The following is a 25722-nucleotide window of genomic DNA, read 5'->3' on the forward strand; positions in this document are numbered from 1 at the left end:
TAATTAAATTTAGTGCACCATCCATTAGACCGTGACAATGAGATGAATAATGATCAAATGAGTAAATCAAAAGGAGGCATCTCTAGCAGCCACAGGATGATCAACTAGGAAAAGATACTAAGTAGGAGGGCAGAATATGTAGTTACCGTGACAAGTGCTTTGTATGACTTGTGAACAACAGTGTGTGGCAGTGCCACCTGTTGGGGCGCTGAGGGACAGTGCTGCCTGCTGAAGAGGGGCGTTTTGTCCCACAGGAAGGATGTTGAACCAGATCCTGAGAGGTACTGAATACCTGTAACTCCCATAATTGTCCTGGGAAGGATATCACTTGGGGAGCAAAGATGAGATTGGCTGTGAAGAATTCATGCTCCAAGGAAAGGCTAACGGCATTGGATGGCTTGCCTTCAAAGTGACCTATTGGAGAACTTCAATGGGCGTGTTTAGGACACTAAGGGACATAATAAGGAAAAGAAGAGTGAAATAATAAGAAATCCAGCAAGCAATTGGCTGCAAAGGTTAGTAAACAGAGAACTAGGATCATCCCATGATGCTTTGCAGGATTATTCATGGCAGGAATATAGATGTTATGTGTAGTCAAGCCTCTCACCTCCAGAGCACCCCCTTAGGTCTGGACACGATACTGCAGGGGTTCTTCCAATCTAGTGTGCCTTTGTCCCTGTTGATTCCACAATGGCCTGTTGTTTTAAGTGGCCATACCCTCGGGCTGGGTCACTTCTCCATTTGGCTCTAACTGCAATGTCCAAAATAAGAAAACCCAAAGTCTAATGTCTTTAAGCCTGGCCTTCAACTACCATCTGGGACTTGTAGTTCTTGGCCTCATCCATTTCTAGTACTCTTATCTTCCTCTTTGTTCTCCTCTGGGTTCCAGCCCATGGACCCTGTTTTAGGTGGATAAGGACTAATCACTCTGCCCTTCTACCCCTTCCTTGAGCTGCTCCTGTATTCTCCCTTGACATGTTCACCAGACCTCTGGACAATGCTATACCCCCAATCTCCCGGCTGTGTGGTTCTTTCCAGCTTCTTTTTAGCCAGCTGTGGAGATGCTTCCATGAAGACCATTTTCTGCCCTGCTCTGCAGATGCTGGGCTGTATTGTGAGTATTTAGAGCAGTCAATATCTCACTTGTCCAAACTGAAGTTTCCCACAGCCCTCCTCCTGCAACTGGAGTTGTGCCTTGGATCAGCTGCAAGGCTTTTATGAGCTTCCTTCAGCAGGCTAGTCTTCTCCTGCCAATGTCTCCCTACTCTGAGGGAAGAGGCAGCCTTTATGCTGGTCCCCTTCTCCCAATTCCTTCCCAATTGGTTGGGTGAGAAGGGAGCCATTCCCCACTCTCTCTATAAGGCTCCTGGCCCCTGGGCTTTAAAGGTACAGTAACAGGATTCCCTCTCCAAGCATTATTCATTCCCAGGGCTGCTTCCTTTCTATCCCGATTCCCTTAGGTCTCTCTAGCTAGATATCTGTTGGCTCTTTCAAGCCCTTAAAGGGCCATGGCAGGTGAGGGGTGGGAGGGCTGACCATCCTGTCACACCTCCTAGAAATCATTATTTTATTTTGATTTAAACACCTAAACAGGAAAAAAAACCCAGACAGCTCTCCCAAGGACAGCATCACGGTCCATAAAAACAACAGAGCAGAGACGGATCTGCCAGCACCACCGTCAAAACTGCCTGTCATCAATGACATCAACACAATCTCCTTATCTCAGATCATGCCAGAGCATTCAGCACCTCAGAGGTCCAGTCTCCCTTGCCCTGCCAAGCACTGGAAAGAGAAACCATTTCTCAATATCATGTTCAGTAGCCTTTGTTTTGCCGTTTTTTATTATACCTATCTGTGTGCAAAGTAAACAGGACATGACTTGTAGCCATTGCCAAGCTAGTCTAGCTTTTCTAAAAAGCTTATAAGATTTACTGTCAAATTTCACACTAACTACAGTTTGCCATAGTAGAGAACAAAAATACGGTTGCCACAAGATTTCATAGTAAATCTCATGAGGTTTTGAGTGATTGCTAAATAATTACTTCTGGTTGCTATAAAAGATTAACACCAACATTTTTATGCAGAAATGCCCTATGAAATAGGGCTGTAGTGGGCTGTTTGACAGATTTTCAAACCCTGGTGAAGAATTCCCTTTAGGATTGCTAGTCTAGGGTTGTTTACCTGTCAGCCTGAAACTGTCAATTGGGTTTATAGGGAAGAACGAATTTTCAAGTTGAGCCATGGATTCTGACCAACTTAATTTCCAAAAATTTCAAGCTGCCCGAAGAGTTGGAGCCAATGGAGGCTTGCAGAATATGATTGCTGCATTCATTAGCTACATTTAAGGCTGTCTTTATCATAGGAAGAACTCCTGTTTGGAGCAGTGGAGGAAAGAAGGGGTACTGAAACAGGCATTCTCCCCTTCTGTTTGTGTCATCAACCTGTTGCATCTCTTTGTTAACCAAGATTTTAAACTCTTTGGTGGCAGGGCCTGTGCTTTTATTATGTGGTTCTATGCCTACTGCAATGGGGTTCTGTTTCATAGATATTTAAGGCCAGAAGGGACCATTAGATCATCTAGTGTTGCGTGTATAATAGAGGACAAATAATTTCATCCAGTTGTTCTTGTATTGAGAGCAGTAACTTATGTTTGACTAATTCTGGAAAGACAAGGTGGGTGAGGTAATTCCTTTTATTGGTCCAACTTCCGTTGGTGAAAGAGACAAGCTTTCAAGCTTACACAGAGCTCTTCTTTGGGTGGTCTGGGAAAGATACTCACAGATAAATACAAGGGTGGAAAAGATAAGGGGTTAACACATGTTACAAGAGACCATTTAAGGTGAAGGGAGCAGCTAACACCTCTACAGACTTGATATGGCAGCCCCCATCTTTTCATGTTCTCTATATGTATATATATCTTGTATATCTTTCTACTGTATTTTCCACTCCATGCATCTGATGAAGTGGGTTTTAGCCCACAAAAGCTTATGTCCAAATAAATCTATTAGTCTCTAAGGTGCCATAAGTACTCCTTGTCCTTTTTGCTGATGCAGACTAACATTGGTCCCACTCTGAAACCTCTACAGTTGTAGAATAAAGGAGGTTTAGTAGGTTACAAATTGTTGTAATGAGCCGTAAAACGAATGTCTTTCTTGAGCCCATGGTTTTTGGTAACTAGCAGAGTTATGAATTTAAGCTCCCAGGCTTATCTTTTGAATATGTTGCACAAGTTTCCTTTGAGGACAAGGATTGAGAGGTCAGATACAAGTGATCATTTTGTGAAAAGTGTTTGCCCACAGTGATATGGTGTTTTTCTCTTTTACCATTTTTCTGTGCGAGTTCATTCAAGAGCCTGGTGGTTGTTTGGTTTCACCCACATAGTTGTTACTGGGGCCTTTTGATACACAGGATGAGGTACAGCACATGTGATAAGCATGTGTAGGACCTATAGCACAGCTGCTGCCACCGGACTCCAGTTGATGTTTGGTGGGGGAAATGTTTTCATTTTATTATGCATCATGCAGGTTCTGGGGCAGTTGAGGAGAGAATATGTGCTACTCACTTCCTGGGTTCATCAGTCATCTCCCTGGACTCTAGGGAGATGACTGATGAACCCAGGAAGTGAGTAACACATACCGCCTCCTCAGCCACCCTGGAACCTGCATGGGGCATATCAAAAGCTAAGGTGGTTCTTCTGGAAGAGAGAAGAACTTTTGAATTTTCCCATGGGGTGGCTTCAGGTCTTCAGAGTGGCGACATGGCTCTCGCTGGCCTGGGGCTCCTCTGGGCAGGTTGGGGTGGGCTCAGGGCTGTGGGGAGGAGTGAGCATGGGGTCCCAGGACTCTGGCTATGGGAGGGGGTGTGGGTACAGGCGGAAGGGGTGGAGCCGGGGGCTAGCTTCCCCGAAGTGGGGCTCCACCCACCACCCATGCCTATGGATCTTGAAAGGTTTTTTATGGGTGGTATTGATCATCATAGCAGTGGCGATATGTCTGCAGGTTTTGCATGTGTTGTTATGGTCGGATCTGGTGCCTTTTGAGTTGGTCTGTCCTGGACTGTGGGGAGCTTGCTTCCGATGATGAGCTTGGCAAAGTTGCTGGATTGTTTGAAGGCCAGGAAAGGGAATCATCCAGTCTTAATTTGAAGACTTCCAGTGACGGAGAATTAAGTGTAGGGTTAAGTGCCAATACTTTGTTTTCAAGATTGTTTAAGTGGACACAGATCATCCATTAACTGCAGCCTAGTCCATTTTTTTTTAAATAACGAGCAATATTGGAAACAAATAAATAATTAACAGTAATAATGTTACCTAATTTTCCACCTAGGAGATTGTGCTTGTATGTACAGTAATTCAATATGACAAGTCAAGTTGGGCACAAAGGATGAAAAGTTGTTTTAAAAAAATCTTGAATATATTTCTCATTGTATTTCTTTGTTATGTAAAATGTCCATGAGTTGTAGAAAACTTATCCACATCATTGCTTTTCAGATAAATTTACATTTCTATGAATAGATCTAATATCTCTCTGCTGGCAGTGGTTTGTTTGTCCTCACATGGCTTAATGCAGAGAGCTTACATGGGTAATTGCATTTGCAATGAAATTTGATCCTAGAACTGCAAAATCAGAATAATAAAAGGAAGGCGTATGGGCACAAATCCTCAAAAATATTTAGGCACCCAATTCCCATTAGAAGATCTGGGCCATTATCATATTTGCAGTTAGGGACAGCACCCCAGTACAAGACAGCTGAACAGTTTCTTTATTCCAGAAACTTCTAACAACAACAAGGATTGTACTTCAAACAGGCACATGGTATGTCAACATAGTAGCATGCTCTAGCACCGTCTCATAATTGCTGTTATGTATTTATATTGTGGTCGGTGCAGGTGCCGGCTTCCTCCGGGTTCTGGGAGAGCTTAACCCCCCTCTCTGGCCCAGCCTCCGCCCCCACCCGCCTCCTTCCCCCAAGCCCCCACCCTGTCTCTTCCTGCCCCAACTCTGTCCCCCTCTCCCGAGCATGCCCCGTCCCCGTTCCTCCCTCTCCTTCCCCCTCCCTCCCTCCTGCACACCGCAGAACAGCGGATTGTTATGGGCAGGAGGTGCACTGGGAAGGAGGGGGAGGAGTTGATCAGTAGGGCCGCCGGCAGAGGGGAGGCATGAGGGGGCGGGGGAGCTGGCTGCCAGTGGGTGCAAAGCACCCACTAATTTTTTTCCGTGTGTGCTCCAGCACTGGAGCACCCACAGAGTTGGTGCTTATGGAGGTAGGGCCGATCGGCCGCAGCCCCATTGTCTTAGGCATTGTACACACACATAAGAAAGAGATGGTCCCTGCTCTGAAGAACATACAGTCTAAGTATAAGGCGACATACAACTGGATGCCACAAAGATATGGGGAGAGGATTCACATTTGCTGCAATGTGGATATACTGTAGGCCAGATTTTCCTCTTTGTTACACCCATTTAAATGCAGAATAATGCTAATGAAGTTACTTACACTGGTATAACGTTGGAGTAAGAGAAGAAGCTGCTTCTTTTTCTCTCTCTCTCTCTTTTATTTTATTTTTTTACCATATTTTGTCTTTTCAATGAGCATTAAAACAATCACACTTTGATATACAGTTGACGGCCTATTTTTCTATTTAATTTCAGCAGCTGACCTGAGTAATCTGGATAACCTCGTCAGTATGCTGAGCCTCATTGAAGACCGAGTAAATAGCTCAAGAAAAAGATATCGGAGGCATGCGACTGATGATGACTACAACATTGAAGTTCTCCTGGGAGTTGATGACTCAGTTGTACAGTTCCATGGAAAAGAACATGTACAGAAGTACCTTCTGACCCTGATGAATATCGTAAGTAACTTACTGCTACCTGCACTGAGGACTGAAAATGAAATTAGAGTAAATTTACTTCACTTTAGCCCTTTGAATAAAACATGGTAGATCTTTCTCAATACAGGAAATAACATAAAAATTCAGGCCGCTTCTATATAAGTATAAAAAAATAAAAAGTGGTGGCCAGAAACAGTACTGTCAGTGGGACCATTGCCATGCTTCAAGTTAAGCTTGTGCTTCAGTGCCATGCTGGACCAAAGCCTAGAGTCATGGAAGAGTATTTGGAATTCTGGGACTAGCACTGAAAAGCAGTCATCATGCTTTAGGATGCATGTTCCCTTATGCCATGTTCCCCACAGACAAACTAGATATTATGAGCTATGTTATAATAAGAGCTTAGAAACATAGATTGGGTTGTAAACTTATTTTTTAAAGTATTTGATTAAGTCGTTTGATATCTTGAGAATCACCCAACCATTGGTCCAGACTTTCTTTACTCTGCATTTAAGTAGGTACAGTAAGCTACTTAGTCTTCTGAAATTGATATAATTTGCTCCATTGTTGGCATGTCTGGGTTTGCCTAACTAAATATGTAATCTTTTAGACCCCATCAGTGTAATAGACTGTGTATGGTTTGGTTGTAGGGTTGCCAGGTGTCCGGTTTTTGACCAGAACACCCAATTGAAAAGGGACCTGGCGGCTCCGGTCAGGACCGCTGACCAGGCTGTTAAAAGTCTGGTTGGCATGGGGCTGGCAGGCACCTTACCTGGCTCCGTGTGGCTCGCCAGAAGCGGTGACATGTCCCTGCGGCCCCTAGGCAGAGAGACGGCCGGGGGGCTCCGCCCTCTGCCTCTGCCCACAAGCGCTGCCCCTGCAGCTCCCATTGGCCAGGAACCATGGCCAATGGGAGCTGCGGGGGCAGCGCCTGTCGGCAGAGGCAGCATGCAGTACCGCCTGGCCACACCTCCACCTAGGAACCGAGGGACATGCCAGCCACTTCTGGGAGCCGCCTGAGATAAGCACTGCCCACAGCCCGCATCCCCTCCTGCACCATAACCCCCTGACCTAGCCCTGAGCCCCCTCCTGCACCCAAACTCTCTCCCAGAGCCTGCACCCCCTCTCACACTCCTGCCCCAGCCCTGAGTTCACCTCCTGCACCCAAATTCCCTCCTGGAGCCCGCACCCCTGCCCAGGCCCGGTAAAAATGAGTGAGTGAGAAATAGAGCCAGCAACAGAGAGAGGGGGATGAAGTGAGCGGTGGCAGGGCCTTGGACAAGGAGGGCAGGGCAAGGCCTCAGGGAAGGGGTGGGGGTGGGGGAATGGTGTTTGATTTTCTGTGATTAGAAAGTTGACATCCCTATGTGGTAGAGATGAAGATAGACACAAGTCTCCATTAAATATAATAGGGTAGAATTTAACAGAAGACACTGCCATATTTAGTCTTTGACTGAAAGAATATGACTGGTAGGGGTTTAGACTGACCCCAGAGGCTGAATGTCTTGATAGATGACTTTGGGGCACTTTGCAGAATGTGGAAGTTGAAACGTGAATGGAAGCCCAAAACACTGGGAACATTTCTGCCTGGAGCATAATTTTTAATTTTATTTTATGACTATGATTATGAGACTCTTTATCTCTGCATGGAGTTTTAAACTGACTGTCCAGATATATAACACTAATCTGACAATGTCATCTGTAATTTTTAGACACTCCTAGTGTATTTTTCCAGTGACATCATGGGACCTCCAACATCTGTCCCCCATCATGCAGCCTTTCTTTCAGCACATTATAGATGTTTAAGGAGCTGCTTATTCTGTTTTCTAGTCTAGCCGGCAGAGAGGTAAATCGCTGTGGGGCAGGGGACTGGGGAAGACCCGGCTGGTGGCTTCTATCCTGTGCCGGGCTCAGCTGCTAGTTTTGTCTGGGCTAGGGAGGATGGGACTTCCTCTTCCCCTGCACGGCATCTGGGGCCAGGTCAGACCCACCCCCAGATTTTTCCCCTGTCTGTAGGAACCTCTGCAAACTCTTCCCCCAACCCCATACTTACTGCACCCATTGCTCCTTAGCTGCAGGGGGAGGGTTCACTGTACAGGGAGCTGCTCCCCCATTTGCACAACCCTTGTGCATCCAGACCCCTCATACCCAGACCATCCTGCTGAGCCTCACCCCCGCCAGAGACCCAGAACCCTCCCTGATGAGCCCCACTCCCCCTGCAGCTGGACCACCCCAACGAGCCACCTGCACCTGGATCCCTTCCCTATTGAGCCCCAACAGCTGCACCTAGATCCCCACCCCACTGAGCCCCACTCCCCCAGCTCTGGACCCCCTGATAAGTCCTCCACACCAAGACCCCCCTGCTGAGCTATATTCCCCCCACACCCTGACCTGCCCCACTGGACCCCAACCACCTTCACCTGGACCCCCCCTGCGGAGTCCCATTACCATTGCACCCAGAACCCCCCAACAAGCTCCTATGCATCCAGATCCCCCACTGAGCTGCCCGTACCCAGATTGCCCCACACAGAACCCTCTTAACTTTTAAAAAATAATTAAAAGTGGTTTAGTGATGTTGTATATTAAATCTAGTGATTAAAAACTAATTTTTATTCCATTCTACTTTTCCTTTCAGGCATAACTTACACACACCTGTTCCCCATGTGCATTCTCACATTCTTGCATAGTCTGATTTCCTTATCTGCAGTCCTTATCTAATGCTGCCATTAACCCTTATTATTCCTATGTACTTCCCACGAGAAGGAAGCACGACTGAAACCTACAGGCTCTATCAAGGCAGCCCCTAGATATTGCAAAGTGGGGATACTCTAAATGAATATGTTACAGGAAAATACAGAATCATAGAAGTTAGAAAAGAACTGCTTGGTCCCCTTTTCCAGCTCCTTGCCAGTGCTGGATTTTTCTGTCAACATTTTCTGCAGGGTTCTGTCCAATGTGTATCTTAGAATGCTTCTGGAAAGGGTGCTGACATGAATTCCTTAGGCAGACTTTTTTCGATAGCAATAGATTGTGCTGTCAGGAAACTTTTTCCTGAGAACCAGCCTAACTATTTTCTTAGCTCATCTTTATTCCATTTTTCTTGGTCACGGTTCTTTAGACCACCCCAGAAACTGATCTCCTGCTTGATGTTTGCCAGGGGCTGCAGAGCACCACTGAAAGCACGTGTGTGTGGGAGATTGATTTGCCCCCCCCACCACCTGACCCTCCCTCTCCCCTTGACCCATGAGCCCCTCCACAAATCCCCCCCAAATCTGAGTGAGCGGCATTGCGATCTGGTGCATGAAGTTGCAGCACCACTCAGGTTTGGCCTAGCAAAAAAGTGGTTGGCCTGTGGCCCGGGTGCCACCAACCCTCGGTTCTGTGGCCTATGACATTTAAATGCAACCCTTTAAATGCCTTGCAAGTCCACCCTTATTTATAATCTAGCCAAGATAGCCATAATTAATTGCTTTATTTCTTTAACTCATCCCCTCAACTCCCCAAAATAATTTTGTTAATACTTTCTCAGAAAAGACAAGAGACTGCATACTAAATGTTTTGGCCACACCAGATATTGTCAAAAAAGTGACTGAGGGGTGAAGTGAAAATAGATGCTGCCCAACTATTTGACTGGGTGACAGACTCCAAAGGAAACGTAATAAGTGAAAGCAAATATACAGTCGAACAATACGCATAGAAAATGTAGGAGGAGAAATGTATTTATGCAGAGTGCCATTAATGTGTGCTGCAATGCAAACTGCAAATTTACTGTAAAAAATTAGCAGAAATATGGCATTAAAATATGGACAGTCATTAAGAGGGAAGGTCACTACAGGACAAAGGTGTGGACCCTAGAATTTGTCTCTGTTTGTATAAGAAAGGAAGACTGGCTTTCAAATAATATAAGGAGTTGGACTCAAAATAACATAACAGCCTTGGGCTCAATCCTAATCCTGCTGAAATCAGTGGGAGTTTTGCCATTAACTTTACTGGGAGAAGGACCAAACTACTGATGTTTAAATAGAAAGGATTGGATACAGAACAAATCAGGAAATGCAGTAATTGAGAATTTGGCATAAAATATCCTTTAGACAAAACATTTAATTCCACAAGCAATAGAAACACCGCATAGAATAAATTTACCCAAACAACCATTCAGAACAAAAAACCAGCTAAGCCACGCCTAGGCTGTGTCTTTACTAAAATTTTTATTCACTTTTCCCATTTCATTGCTATGCCAGTTCCCCACCATCTATAGTATCAATGGCAGGAGTTCTGGAGTATATTAACATGGTGTCATAAAATCCAGATCAGCACAGGTGTAGATGACATGGCGGTTGAAATGCTGATTGCTGATATTTTTAAACAGAGGGAATAAAAATGTAATCTGACCCCGATTAAAAAAAAGAATACAAAGAAATAAGACAGACCAAACCTTTTCCTGCTCAGTGATATCTCAAATGTGGGCATTATTTACTTATTGTGTTTTTCAAATTAAGAGACATAGAGATACTCTGCCATCAATACCGATGAGTAAACAACCCACTGAAATAGAACATTATGTGAAACTAAAGACGTGAAACAGGGCAGAAAGCATGTATTGAAAAACATAACAATTTAACAAGCCCTCAGGACAGTCCCTTTCACGGATCATCAAAGTGCATACACACATGTAGAGTTATGAATATATGTGGTGGTAGCTTCCTCCAATAACAAGCTATAAAGTACGAACTAAAGACCAATGTAAGTCAGGCGAAAGTGTTTACTGTAAGACAAGTGCAGTTGAATTCTCCACGATGAACTGATTCCTGAAGGCTAAATCCCTGTGATAACTCACCTTACCATAAACATGGAAAGAAGGGACCCCAAACAAGGTTACTTTTCCCGGCTTTGTTAGGTTATACTGTATGCAAAGGGCATTAGCAGAAGGGTGTCCCTAATTAACCTTTCTCTGTGCGTTTGGGTGAGGCCCCAACGCCAACCCAATCAAACCAATATTTTTTTCAAGCCCAGTGTAATGACTTATTCAGTAAATCTGTTTTACACTGGCTAAGATGACAGGTCAATGTCAACGCCGAAAAGTCCATAAAGGGAGGAAAAACCCAGGGGCTGGGGTGTTCAGAATGGCCTGAACAGCTACTCTGATTTTCCCCCCATAATTTGGAAATGAAGTCACAGTCCGGCCGTAACTAATGGTGATATATGCCAGAGGATTTTTCACACTTCGGGCTGCAGCTAATCATAGCCTGGCTAAGCTATGAGAGTTTCAGTGGAGTGGAGAAGGCCATTTGCCACGTCGTTTTCAGGCTCCAAACGTTTCCACATACAAAATCTCTTGTTTCCATTAACACCTTGGTACCTCCCCACAAAATAGTTTCAGCCTTTTCAGTGCAGTCTTTTAAGCAAATACTGCAGTTTTCACTTTATAGAGCCCCTCAGTAGCAGCCTGGTGCCCTTGCCATTTCTCCTGCACACGGTAGTGTGGTTTCTACCATGTAAGACATTGTCTTGCAAAGTGCGCTCTGTACCTCAAAAGACTAGGTTCACATATCGGTGACACGTTAACTTCAGATTTATTGTTGTAGCAGTTGTGCTGTTGTATACAATAGTATGTAATATTACTATTTATGATGGGGCACCCGACTCCTTGAAGTAAAGCAGAAGTGATTAAATAGTATTGAAATATCTTCTGACTATATAGTCTACATGTGGGTGTGAAAGATACTCTTACTTCTCAAGTGAAGACAACAAATGTCAGAGATTCTATTAATCCATCTCCTTTTGCCATGCTTTCTCTATGTCTTGGGGAGGTGTTTAAAGTACACTAGGCAAAATTGATTGTCTGGAGAGTCTTATGCTTTATTGTGAAATAGAAATTACATACTACATGAAAATAGGGGAAGAAGAACTGAGCTTTTAATGGATAGTATAGTAATGGTTTTGGCACTGGTGACACCCAGAAAGTGCCATTTGTGCCAAGGGTCCCAAACCATTTCATAATTTGATTACAAAATGCTTTCAAGATTTAAGCAGTACTTCCAATGGCCATTTCTGCTGGACATGCAAGAGGTTAATCTATGCTTTAAAATTTAGTTCCAGGAGCCATTTTTCTGAACCGGACTTTGAATTTTGGTGATAGGAGGGCTTCAGCCTCTAGATCCAACTCCTCCACACTCCAGTTTTGAATCTGGGTTTACATCCAAAACGGAAGATTCTGTTTTCTGAATGAGATGCAGCCCAAGATGGCAGAAATCTAGTTTAAAATATCTGATTTCCATCGTTCAAAATTGCTGAAGTCTCAGGAGATTGGATAACCTGGTGAGATTTTTCACCACGTCAGCTCTTAAGGGTCATTATCACCCACCTTGAACCTCTCGGTTAAGTTTCAAGCTCACCTCAGAACTTGACCCTACTCTCAACACCATCTCAAAATTGCCATGGGGGGTATTTTATAGGTAGGTTCCAAATATTTGTAGGTTTACACAATCCGTCTCCCAGGACTTAATGGATAAGTAGCTTATGAGATTTCTCCTCCACAGAGTGTTTGTCTCTCCTGAATACTCTCACAAAGTAGTTTTTCAATTTCTGTGCAAATTCTGTGTCTTTTGTCACAATGATTATCCTTGCCCATTGAGGTTCTATTTTCTCTCTTTACCCTAATGTATTTATCTCATTTCCCATGCTGAAACCTTGCTTTAGGCATCTCATTTTGTGATGTTGGCATGTCTCCTTATTACAACTTTTTCAGAAGAATTTGAGTGAAATCTGGATACTTTGCTGATTTCAGACTTTATGAAATCTTTGGAGCCTAAGTCCTATTGACTTACAGTGAGACTTAGGCTCCTAAGGGTGAGCTTTTTAAAAAGTATTTGGGTGCCTAACATTGCAAATAGGCACCTCATGGGATTTTCAGACATGCCTAGGTGCCTAATTCTCATGAAAAGAAATCACTGGGAGTTAGGTGCCTTGGGGCTTTTGAAAATCTCACTAGATACCTATTTACTTCCTTAGGTTCATAAATACTTTTGAAAAACTGACCATTAGTGGCTTTTGAATATGTGATCCTTTGTCTTTAATAGGATGTACATTATATAGTTATCATATGTGAGAATTTAACTTTTGTAGATTCGGATGATGGAAGGTGAAGATATTCTGATACAGAACAGGAAGTCCTAAATGAGTGGAAAGGGCAGAAAAGTCATCATTTTTACTGACAAATTGATGAAAGCCTGCAAAGCATGTCTGATTCAAGCTGTTGGAAAAGATGATGACTGAACCCTTTGAAATAATAGTGTACTCTGTAAGCAGAATCGTATTTATTAAACTGGGTAGCATTTTTAGGGGAGGGAGGATATTTCAGTAATACTTAACTTAAAGAAAAAGGTGTGCATTTTTTTAAAAAATCAATAATCTGTATACATTATTTCAAATAATTTATTTCAACACATACTCTTTAAGTTTGAGCTAATTCTTAATAATTATGCAGCTAGTAATTGTAGGTCTAATACTATACACCTAGATTTTAATTAACATTATTTAAATTAGAGCTCGTGTGTGCTTTGAATGTGTGTTTGGATGTTAACTCATCATTCACGGTATTCTAAGAATCAATACTTTTGAACTGTGGAAAATACAGATTTTGCCTGTGCCTAAGTGATTTTTTTTTTTTTTTTTTAGTATCTTTGCTGCTAAATTTCAGCAAAAGTTGTGTGTGCAATTTGACATCTGACAGATTTATTGGGAAATGTTGTTTACTGAACTCTTAGAAGTTTCACTCATTTCTATGCATCCGAAGAAGTGGGTATTCACCCACGAAAGCTCATGCTGCAAAACGTCTGTTAGTCTATAAGGTGCCACAGGATTCTTTGCTGCTTCTACAGAACCAGACTAACACGGCTACCCCTCTGCTACTTGACTCATTTCTATGGTGGCTTTCAGGTGTAATTTTCAACAGTATGAAGGCTGGATTAGATGTGCACTTCCCATTATTGTTAATGCCTAGTTTTTTTCCATGAATAAAACTGGTAGCTTATAGTGATGAGCAAACCTCCCAAAGTTCAGATCAAATAAGACCTACAGTCAAAGGCTGTGATGTCTAGACAAATGTATTCAGTTGTTTTGAAGTACTCATTCTCATCATCGCCTCCCACCAGCAACAGCCTTCCGCATCTTGAAACTCCCAGGCAGCTAGTACCAGTCTGAATAGAACGCTGGCGTTGACCAGATGCTGGTTGAGTTTACCGCAGATCTAAACATGAGCCCTAACCATAAAGTTTGCATCCAGATCTGAACTTTCTTTAAGAATGGGGATGTTGTAGTGTTATCATTGTTACTATTGATCATGTTTATTGTGGTTATGTGTAAGGGACAATTGAGAATGGGGCGTGCTTCAAAGAGTTTACAGTCTAAATATGGGATTATGGTTCAGGCCTATCTCCATCTAAAACATGAACCTGACCCATGCCCTTTTCCAGGTTCTGAAATTGATAAAGAACTTCCTCATTCTGTTGAAGAATGGAGATATGAGACTGGCCCGTCCCACTTACAAGGGCCTAACAGAGTAGAGCCCCAACTTCACTGAGGCCTCCAGGAATTACAGCAATGTATATGTAAACAGAGAAGAAGGATGGTTCAGTTGTTAGAGCAGTAGCCTGTGACTCAAGCGACCCAGGTTCAATTCCCTTCTCCACCACTGACTTCCTATGTGACCATGGGCAAATCACTCAGTCTCCCTGTGACACACTTCCCTTATCTCACAGGGGTGTGTGAGGATAAATACATTAAAAATTGTGAGGCACTTGGGTATTACAGTAATGGGAGCTATATAAGTGCCTAAGATGGAGGTGGGTGGAAATGTTAAATACTGGTAAAGTATTTTAAACTTTAAAGGGTCATTCCAGTAACTGAAACTTGCACTGACAGGGTGTTTTCAGATCCTCTTGCTCAAGAATAGGGGATGAGGGTGAGGCACACTGACTTCCCACATATGTTTACCCTTGCGGGAACTGTGAGTTTTTCAGCCACTCCTCATTAGCTTTCTGGAAGAGTGGCGTATGGCTGTGCCCAAATGAGAGACCCTGGCAGTGGAGTGGGTAGCAGGCTACAGGGCCTTCTACCCATAGATCTGGTCTCAACAGCTCATTGTGTAAAGACTGTTGAGGGGTGGTGATAACATGGTTTGCATGATGGAGGACTGAAAACATGGGTAATTAGGATCAGATTCTGATAGGCATCCAAACTTTTGAAGGCTTTCCTTAACCAAACCTCTGAGGTTCATCTAGTCCTCTTTCTCTAGTGCATTAACATGGCACCATCACCTTCTCTATGAAAAATAATTAAGTGTGGTAGCTGAAAAGCCAGATGAACAAGCTGCGTCTTGCATTGTGCCCTAAGAATGGCTTTAGGTCCATGAGCGTTGATATCCTATGTAGCCGATTCACATCCAGTTCAAGTTGCTTGTAGCTAGAGATTGACTGAGGGCTCTTAGTGGCCTACGTTAAATGAGTTTGAGGAAGCAGTGGTTATACAATTGTGTGATATTGTACCTGTATGACAAAGGGCATGCTTCAAAACTCGGTTTGAAATGGCTTACAGCAGACCAGGGCTAATAGTCACATTGTTTATTACATGACCGTTGCTACCAATGGGTTCCTTGAGATTTCTCTGAAATCAGAAGCAGTGACTTTTAAGAAAGCAGGCTCCCCATTGCATAACAAGCATTAATAAAGATCCTACACCAGGAAACTTCATACAACTGCATTAATGAGTCCGCCTGTGACTTTTTCCTCACTGTGGTTGCTTTTATTAAGAGTGTCCTAAAACAGAAAACCACTCACTGTTTTTTGCAGATCCTGTCAAATTTACTCCTGATAACACCTGCAAAAGTACAGGGCTATTATTATTATTCGTATCGTAATAATGCCCAAAAGCCCCAGTCATGATCGGGGCCCCATTGTGGCAGGCACTTTAAAAACACATTAATGTTTCTCAAACCTAATATACACAAAGCATAATGCATCCCTCACAACTAGGGTTACCGTATGTCCAGGTTTGCCAAGACATTTCCTCTGATCCTCTGTCCAGCTGGATTTTTCTAATTAGAGGAAATGTCCAGGATTTTTCTGAAGCAGACATAGCAGCTCAGAAAGAGTTGGTTCTGCATCCCAATGGGTCCCTCCCTGCACCCACAGCTGCCGGATCCTGCCCACCCAAGCCCTGGTTCCCAGAACTGGGATGGGGAGAGGCAGGGAGGTGCTGATTGATGGCTTGCACTGTGTCCTGAGCCTGCACCAGCTGCCCTGCCACTGTGACCGGGAGTAACACTGCCCCCCACCTCAAGAGTGAGGCCCTCTGGCACCCTCCAGGTACCTCCAGGTACCTCCCAAATACTCCCTCCCAGTCCACACACACCCCTCCAGCACACCCCAGATACCCCTTCAGTACCTTCCAACTGTTCCCCCCTCTAGCAGTGTCCTCTTTTGGAAAGATGTTAACCCTACTCACAACTGCATGCTTGTTTGCATTGTACTTGGTTACAGTGTCGGGTTCAAGTTTGGTTAAGAGAAACTGGAAAAAAAAGGTGGGGGGGGATTCTGATGCAAAAATAAACACAGTCAATATATCTCATGTAGTGCACCAACTTGTGTCAGCCTAACTTTCCAGGGGAACGTTCTTTATACCCAGTACAGAGCAAAAGACCTGCATTTAGATAGAACAGCATAGTTTTTAATTAAAACACCATGAAAATAAACCATGGAATTAAATTACAGGAAAAAAATGGTCTGTGATCTACAATAGTTTTGCCAGCCCCCCAAAATACTTTTCCAAACCTTTAACTCTTTTAGATTCCCCCAGCCCTACTAGTCACCCTCTGTAAATGCTGAATCACCATGTGACATCTCATGAGACTTGATGCAAAATCTGCCCTTCCCAGAGTGCAGGAGCTGCAGTTCTGAGAGCCTTTTTGTGTGCTCTGCTTTCCTGTGCACCAGCATAACATTAGAATCTGACCCTCACGGAGTAAGGACAAACAGGAAGCTCCGTTCTGATATCTCTTAGAGTGGTATAAACCAGGGCATCACCACTGAAGTAACTGGAGTTACACTGCTGAATAATTAGGATGAAATCAGAATCAGCGCTACATCCCTTACTCTAGACGCATGCATTTTTTTGTAGTGGGCTATCTGTACATTGAAGTAAATAGATATGCTTGTAATGCAGAAGTTCTGTGTTTGAAGAAAGACACCACAGATCTGGAGCTTTAAAATTCATAGTTCTACTGGTAATTTTCTGTTTCAAAGTGTAATTCTCATGTACATTTGAGCACATCCATTTCAGAGCTCAGTCACTTGGATATCCTGTCTTTAATAGCACATTGAAACAAACAGATGCCATTCACATCACACGTTGAAATAAGTGTGAATCTATTTCAGTGTGTTGTCATATGTTTCCCCCCATTTTAAATAACCAAGGAAATGCAATGCAAAGAAATGATTAATAGTAGAGCTAGTCAGGAAATTTCTGTCAGAATATTTTTCCATTGGAAAATGCCCGTTTTGTCAAAATCAAAACTTTCCGTGGGAATGTGTAGATTTTGATGAAATTTTATTTAAAAAAAAAGTTTCAACCTTATCGGAATGGAGCATTTTAATATTTTTTTTGAAGTAACTTATTGTTTTGAAATTTATTTTATATTCCATTTAAAATGATAATAAAATATAACATTACAAGAATCAAAATCTGACTCTCAAGCTGTTTCCTAGGGTGCTCGTAGAGCACCATAACAAAGAGGTACTTTATACAGCCACAGTTTCGCCCAGCGAAAGAGACAGAGGATCCAGCTCCCACAGAAGGAGTATTGCATTGGAGCTGAATCATTCCCTAGATGTGACGTTAGGATCCAGGGCTTTGATTTGGCCCTATGTCTGAGAGAAAACCTACTACACAGATGTCAAGGAACCTTTACAATGTTTATGCTTTTCTATTCATTCACAAAATGTGTTTGTTAGATGTCAGTTGGGTGAACTGTATAACAATGTTTCAATGCCGTTCTGTTAACGTTTCCCTGCCGAGTTTTAATTTGGCATGTAGTAATGATACAGTTGATGTATTGCTTCCCTATTGTTAAAAAAGTTTAAAAAGGTTAAGTTCTGAAGGCTAATGGGAAAGGAGCGTGTAAGAATTGGGGTTATGGCTCATGAACTAATAAAACACTTAGTTACATGTCACACTTATTATTTCCTATACACAGAAGATTTTATTCAGTGTTTATTTTATGTATGTTTATGTTACTGCAAATTTCAACTTGTTATCAATGAGCATATATTCTTATCCCAATGCAAATAGAATCAGGCAAATTAGCATCCCTGCATCAAGATGATAATTCCCTTGAGTGTGTGGGGCATCTAGTAAAGAACACAATGAAATGTCCTTCTCAGCACAAAACTTTCCTTTAAACACATAATTTATTTTAAACAAAAGTGTATATGTAAATCCTTCAGTATGTTAATCTGCCTTTTCAAAAGTCCCTGAGAGGAAAGATAAAGATATTTCAAATACAGGAGCCTAAAGTTAGGATTCTAAATTCACATTTAGGTACCTAAATAATTGACCTAATTTTCAAAAGCACCAAGGACTAAGTAGCTGTCACTGCCTTCATTGGGAACTGCAGGTGTTCACTACTTTTGAAAATCAGGCCTCTCTTTAGGTGCCCAAATGTGAATTTCGAAGCAAATTTAGGCTCATATTTTTGAAAATCTATATGTATTAAAATACATTCAAATAACAGTCAAAGAAATTTTTGTAAAGTAGACAGTACATGATTTTTACAGAGAGATCAGAAGTGAGTTATATTTGATATGGTCCCTTTGGGACAAAGGTATATTGAAAAAATAGGAGTGTATTGATCTTGTTTTTAATAAACAACTCTCCAGAAGCTTAATAACTTATCCCAGTGAATATGTTTCTTATGTCAGAAACAAACCATGAAATATGAGCGATTCTTTATGTCTCACACATAAAATAGTCCAGTTTTGGCCCATGATGTACTAGGGGTGCTAATGATCTGAGGGGAAGGGAGCAGGGAATATATTTGCCTTGCAGATATTTATTTATCTACTTATTCTAATTTGTAAAGCAAAAAACCAAACATATTTATAAGACCCAAAGTTGGCCTTCTTTCACTCCTCTCATCATTCTTCTTCTTCTTCCTCTTATTCACTCCCAGTGGAGCATAAGGCGTCAACCATTCTCCTCTCATCATAGATGACCCCAATCAACTCTTTTAATAGCTAATATTTTGCCCAGCTTGCTTATAGTATTATTTTTTCTGTATTCCTTGGACTTCTGTATTTCATTCTCCATTATAATATTCATAGCGTTGTCTTTAGTGTTCTTAGAGTAGTTTGTCTGTGTGCATGTGCGATTACGTATGTTTAATACAAAACCCTTGTTTTCTATGTTAGTATTTTACAGATTTTGTTATGCTTGTATAGTTTGAAATTAATCAATTTTGACACAATAAAAACAACCTATTTAGTTGACTGTTTCATAAGGATATCACCCTGAGAGTATTTTAGTAATTTAGTCCGTGGTTTAGGGAAGCACTTTATGCACCTGCTTAAGTTTCACTGACTTTAATTGGTTCCTGAACAAAGATGATTCCTGATTTGATGCCTATATGGAGCCTTTAGGGTAGAGCCCTGTAGTTCACAGAGAGAAAGTTCTTTCAGGTAGTGAAAATGCCCCCTTTTTACAAATGAGTGTGGTTGATCTGTATCTTAAAGACACAACATATAAAAAGCTTGTGTTTTATAATGGCTACTGTGATTACTTATTGACAGAATCATTATTAAAAATATCCACACTCTTTTGCAGGTGAATGAAATCTACCATGACGAGTCCTTAGGTGCCCACATTAATGTTGTTTTGGTGAGGATAATCATGCTGAGCTATGGGAAAGTAAGTAAAGGCTAATTTTAATAATGGATCTAGATGTTCCCAGGATTCTTTTAATGAACTGTGTAATTCATTTGTGACATATACTACTCTATTTTAATGGGTTCATTGTCCATGTGTCTATTAATATAGCATTAATGTATAATATGTAATTTACATCTACACTTGTTTGTGTATTATATGAAATGCATGCTGGCAAGTAACTGTAACATAAAATTTCCTGTTGTGTTTTCTCTTATTATGTCACTTTAAGTTACCACTTCGCTTTCGCAGTATTATTTCAAGTTTGTTTTAGATAACTTGTGTCAAATTTTATGAGTAATGACCCTTTTGGCACTAGAGGGGGTGTGATATATACTGTGTATGTTATACATGCATAAGCAGTAACATGTGACGGTGCGTACAGTTATATTACCATATATAAGTGTATTGTGGGCTCCATGTTGCTGAGCACAATGGCTCTGATCCAGCAAATCCCGTAAGCTTGTGCTTAACTAAAGTTGGATGACACATGTTTAAAGTTAAGCATTTGCTTTGCTGGATTGGGGCCAGAGTGCTTTGCACTTTGCAGAATCAAATCAAAATTAAGTATTACAAGTTTTTATTTTTATTTTTTACTATTCTGTTGCTGTTTCTGTGGAATGAGTCAGTTTACAGACAACACTCCTGTAAAGAACATTGAAATGATGAGTAATTTTGAAAGTGGGATTACTTTAAAGCCTTTAGTATTTTTACCCCAGTTTTGCCTGAACAACTTCTAATTCTTTGGAGATTGGAGGAGAGTTATAAGCGTGTTTATAACATTCAATGAATGAGGACAAGCCCTACCAATACCTCTTAGGTACAGCAGCACCTGCAACTATTCAAGTGAAAATATTTTTATGATCTAGCTTGCCTTTTTGTGACTACAGTTACTGTAATTTGGACATTCATGAACTGTACCTGATTTGCAGAGACAGCTAAGTATTTAGACATTCAAGTGGCCTAAATGGTATCCATAAACAATAGAGCAGGGATTCTCAAACTGGGGGTCAGGCCCCCTTAGGGGGTCATGAGGTTATTACATGGGGGGTCGTGAGCTGTCAGCCTCCACCCCAAACCCCGCTTTTCCTCCAGCATTTATAATGGTGTTAAATATATTTAAAAGTGTTTTTAATTGATAAGGGGGGTCGCACTCAGAGGTTTGCTGTGTGAACGGGGTCACCAGTACAAAAGTTTGAGAACCGCTGCAATAGAGAGTCAGTTCAGTTGGTATAAATTGGCGTAGCTCCAACGAAGTGAACAGACTTACACTGAGTTACAGTAGCTGAAGATTTGGCACAACATCAGCTCTTTGCTGAGAGTCAGGAGGCCCTGAGTTCTAATCCAGACTCTGCCACTGACTCACCCTGTGGCCTTGGATTAGTCAATTGACCTTTCTGTCTGAGCTTCCTCATCTGTAAATTGAGGATAGTAATACTTTCTTGCCCGCCTCACAGGGTGATGTGCTTTGGCAATATAAAGTGATATATAAATGCTAAGATAAGGAGTAGAATGTGGGGAGAGTGTTTTCTATCTGCCATACTATGGCCCGGCATTCATAGTGTGTATATTTAGAAAGTTGGGTTAAAGTAGGGGAAATAACTTAATAACTGCTATATGGATAATAATTGAGAGAGTGTAAACAGGCTAATAATTCTCAGCTTGGGGTGGTAGCAGATACCCATGCAGCTGGAACCTTTATCAATCAATCAGTTGCCTTGTTTTATAATGCCCATTTATTATGCATTGCTATGTCTATCTCTGTATAATTATACATCTATAATAATCTGATATCTTGTAACTTCTGCTGGTTTATCTGCTGAAATACAGTAAGTACAGTAGATCCCAATTCCACTTCCAGATTCTTGTTTGCGTTCCAAGGAGAGAGTGGATTGTTTTTCAAGAAGGAAAGAGGGAAAAAATCTAAACAAAAAATATTGTTCCTTAATAATTTGCATCTCACTGATACTGCAGACCTGTATAGAAAGCAGTGTGCTTCTGTCACTAATTTGCATCCCAACGAAGTTAGCAGAGGATGAAAACATTCACTCCTTAATGACTGTTTGGCCTGTGTGAAAGGAGCAGGTGATTCCAGTCAAGTTTCCAACGGGCATATGATCACATTACAAAAATGACCATTGCAGTTAGCACCAACCGATCCTTTTATTGGCAGGCTCAGTAGTGAGTAACCTGGAGCTGGATTCCGATACCTAATGGGTAGCATCTGAGTCTGCGAGTAGCCCCACTGACTTCAACAGAATTCTATGAGGAGTAAGGTACCATTTGGGTTTCAGAATCTGATCCTGAATGAGCATGGAGACTGAGCTCCCCTCTCACTTCTAGAGGTTTTGGGCCTGATTCTCATTTACACTCCAGCCTCTTTACACCATTCTGGAAGTGTAATTTTATATAATTATAATTTATCCCCTACTTGGAGGCCCCTTTACCTAGACATTGTGCTATAAAGGAGTCTTCATGTAAATGAGAACCAGGCCCAGATTTCTCTTCAGAGTAGGGTTGTCAGGGAAAGGACATTGTACTGCTCCTGCCTTCTCTATCTGTTCTGTGGGGGGAAAAGAGGCCTCTAATCTTGTGCCGGCAGAAGCACTTTTAGAACTAAAGGGATGTGCACAAGTTGAAACCATCCAAGAGTAAAATGGTGTATTTGACTTCACTATGTGAAAATATCATCACAGAATCTTGTTTGAGTAAAGTATTGCTTTAGAAACCTTCTAGTGGGTACCTGGAGGCTTGTTTGCTTCATTCTGAGCAATTTGGTATATAGATCACCAGCCTGATAAATAATCAAAATCATTACATTGGGGTTCCATAATAGATGGGGCAGGGGTGAGCGGTGTGCTGTTTTTCCTTTGAGGTTGTGACACAGTGTGAGTTATTGCAAGTACTGCCCACCCACAACAGCCTTTCACTGTAGTGTGTTTTTTAAAGAGGATTATTTTATTTTATACAACATGTCATCTGTTGGTGAGGGTAATACAGACAATACAGTAGGTTGCATAGCAACCAGCTTTTCAATGGTTGTTTTTTGAAGGCATCACAGTCACTGAACTGCACTCATTTTCAGTATTTTCAGGGCAGTAAAATGAACCCAGCTGTAATTTTGAAAGTTTCAGGTCCTTGAAATTTCAGCAGTTAGATGAGAATGAACAAATACAGAAGAGATACAGGAAGTTGCTCCTCTACATTCATTGTGATAACATATTGCAGCTATCTAATGAACTGAAATCAAAACATCTGAGATAGTTGGATTGAAATGGCACATTTTCATACACAATTTATTGCTTCCACACTTAAGCCAAGCATGAGAGAAGTGATATTTTTTCATAAGGAATAAGGCTAGACTGTGACCTTACAATCTGTCTCAAGTAAAGGGCAGCATATAGCTGTGCTGCCCCAGGAGTAGACTCTGGAACCAATTGTGACTGAGAGTCACAGTTCATTTCCTGGATCCCCACTTGTTTATATCAGAAGCAGATCACTGCCCCCTCTTCTGCGTAAATGCAACTGCACCAGCAGGCACACTGAGGGTGCGTGGCATCACGGCTCCACCCAGTCCCCACGTTTGCCCCAGGGATAGTAGCCCTCCAGAGGCTGTTTTCTGCACTGTACTCTGAAGCATTTAGCCCATGCAAAAGAGAAGGGGGACATTTTCTCTCCACTCACTCCCCTGAACAGGCATATAAGGCAAACAATGATTTAGTCCTTATTGAATGACTTGAAAATGTTTTTTTGGGATGTATATGCCATAACTATAGCACCACAGCGGCAAAGAAATCGTGAAGAAAATTGTTCAGTCAGAGGCATATTTCCCAATTAACTTTGTCTAATTTAGTTTCACTTTTTCTAATTTTAATTTGGATTCACTTCATAATTCATGAGAGATACAAGGTGGGTGAGGTAATATCTTTTACTGGACAAATTTCTGTTCGTGGTTGGAACAAGCTTTTGAGCCTCTGGAAAGCTTGTTCCCTCCACCAACAGAAGTTGGTCCAGTAAAAGATATTACTTCACCCACCTTGTCTCTCTAATAGCCTGGAGCCAACATGGCTACAACAGCATTGTAAACAATATATGATAATTCATGTTTGTCTTCCTTTCTGAAAAAAATTATACATTTTCTTATGTAATGTTCAACCTTCAGTAAAGATAGATATTTTGAGGTGCCCAGATACTGCAGTGATGGGTGCTTACAGTTGCTGTAGTTAGATTTTTTGGATGGAATAGGGCTTGTTCCTGCTCTATTGATGTCAGTGGTAGCTAGATCTATTCCAAACTTTGTAAATTACAGATAGATTTGGGGGGAAAGCTATCACCCAACATCTACATTGATAATTCAGACATATTATTTGACATAACAGCTCTGTAATCCAATCTAATATTAAAATAATCACAGTGAAATAAACAAAATAACAACCAGAAAATCTCACGGAGAAAATGATAGAAGACAAGATGAATGACATGAGAATGAATAAAAACGACAATTTGTAGTAGTAATTCTTAAGATTTAGATAGGGCTTTATATTCCAAAGTGCTGAACAAACACGAACTAATGTATTCTCCCAACTTCCCTGTGAAGTAGGTGAGTAAAGATTATTATTCCCATTTCACAATTATGAAACAAAGATGTTACATGAATATTCCAATACAACACAGCAAATCATTGGCAGACCAGGGTTTAGAATTCTTACATTCCTGGCTTCCACCACCATGCTCAGTCCATCAGACAATACTGCTTCTGTGCAAATGTAGCAAGTACGCTAGAATATGTTGATGTCTCATAACAGCAAGAGAGAGAGCTAGACACACATTAACCATAACAGGCATCGTGCAAACGGAAGAGAATTCAGGAAGGATTTCCTCTAGTATCGCTCTGGATGCAGTTCCCCAAATGGACACCAGGATTAAAATCCTGCCTCCATTGACTTTTGGGGATTTGATTGATTTCACCCTGTATCTTTTCATGACAGGATGTTTTATTTATCCTTGTGTATTTTTTTTTTCAAATTTAACTATGACAAATGGTATTGTGATGCCTCCATGTGGATAGGGAGTAGCTGAGCCAGCCATGCTGGTAAGAAGTGGCTTGCTTTGACCCAGCTTCCTTTTTTTCTCCATTCTTCACAGAAGGGTAATGTGAGTAATGTAGCTAAAGTGGAGCTACAAGTATGGGAAGGCTGGAAGGACAAGTTTATTTGATACTGAATGAGGTACCTGACCTGACCACCTTCCATTTGCTCCTGGTTGGTTTCGAAAGAGGTCTGTGGTGGAGCACCCTATACTTCCATTGAAATCACTGTGTTCAGGAGGCCCTTAGTAGCAGCTTATAGAATTGATGCACTTTTGCCAAATTAGTAACTGTGACCTATGGTATTATTTATTTAATCAGTCATTCCTTTATTTATTATTGTTACCGCTTATTACATGAATTGCGGTAACACCTAAAAGCACCAGTCAGGATTGTGCTAGGCACTGGACCAACACATAGGAAGATAGGGTCCCGGACCCCAACTGCATGCAGCTGACTCCATGCAGGTGTAGACTGAGTTGCAGGATCAGACCCCAAGTATAATTTATTTGTGTATTGAGCTTTGCTTGTTGTGTTGTTGTGTGTGTAAGTTTGCATCATTTTTCCATTAGTTTATATGAGTGGTGGAGGGGTATTTTATCCTCTCTCCTTCTGTGGGAATGAACGAATCACCTTAATTTTAGATCAGACTCATCGAATATTGTTTCTAAACTCATTTTGTTGGGGGCCTCGTGGGGTGCTGCACTGGGTGACCCTATACACTATACTTTGTATTTCCGATTTGCTTATATTTATACAGGATTAGCAACTGAGAAATCACTAGTATCAAAAAGTGTTAGAAATCCTTCAAACACACAATGTCAGTTTG

General features: G+C 41.6%; 1 protein-coding gene across 8 annotated transcripts in view; it reads left to right on the forward strand.

The window, feature by feature from the left end:
- ADAMTS2 (ADAM metallopeptidase with thrombospondin type 1 motif 2) overlaps positions 1–25722 on the forward strand; it is a 352434-nt gene that overhangs the window by 267606 nt on the left and 59106 nt on the right. For 7 of the 8 annotated variants that reach the window (XM_039486343.1, XM_039486339.1, XM_039486340.1 and 4 more), the window contains 2 exons: positions 5652–5854; positions 19706–19789. In XM_039486343.1, the coding sequence (XP_039342277.1) occupies positions 5652–5854; positions 19706–19789 (287 nt within the window). The remainder of the gene's footprint in view (positions 1–5651; positions 5855–19705; positions 19790–25722) is intronic. The other variant, XM_039486336.1, reaches the window with a different exon arrangement.

Source organism: Mauremys reevesii, linkage group 8, assembly GCF_016161935.1.
Source record: "Mauremys reevesii isolate NIE-2019 linkage group 8, ASM1616193v1, whole genome shotgun sequence".
NCBI lineage: Eukaryota > Metazoa > Chordata > Testudines > Geoemydidae > Mauremys > Mauremys reevesii.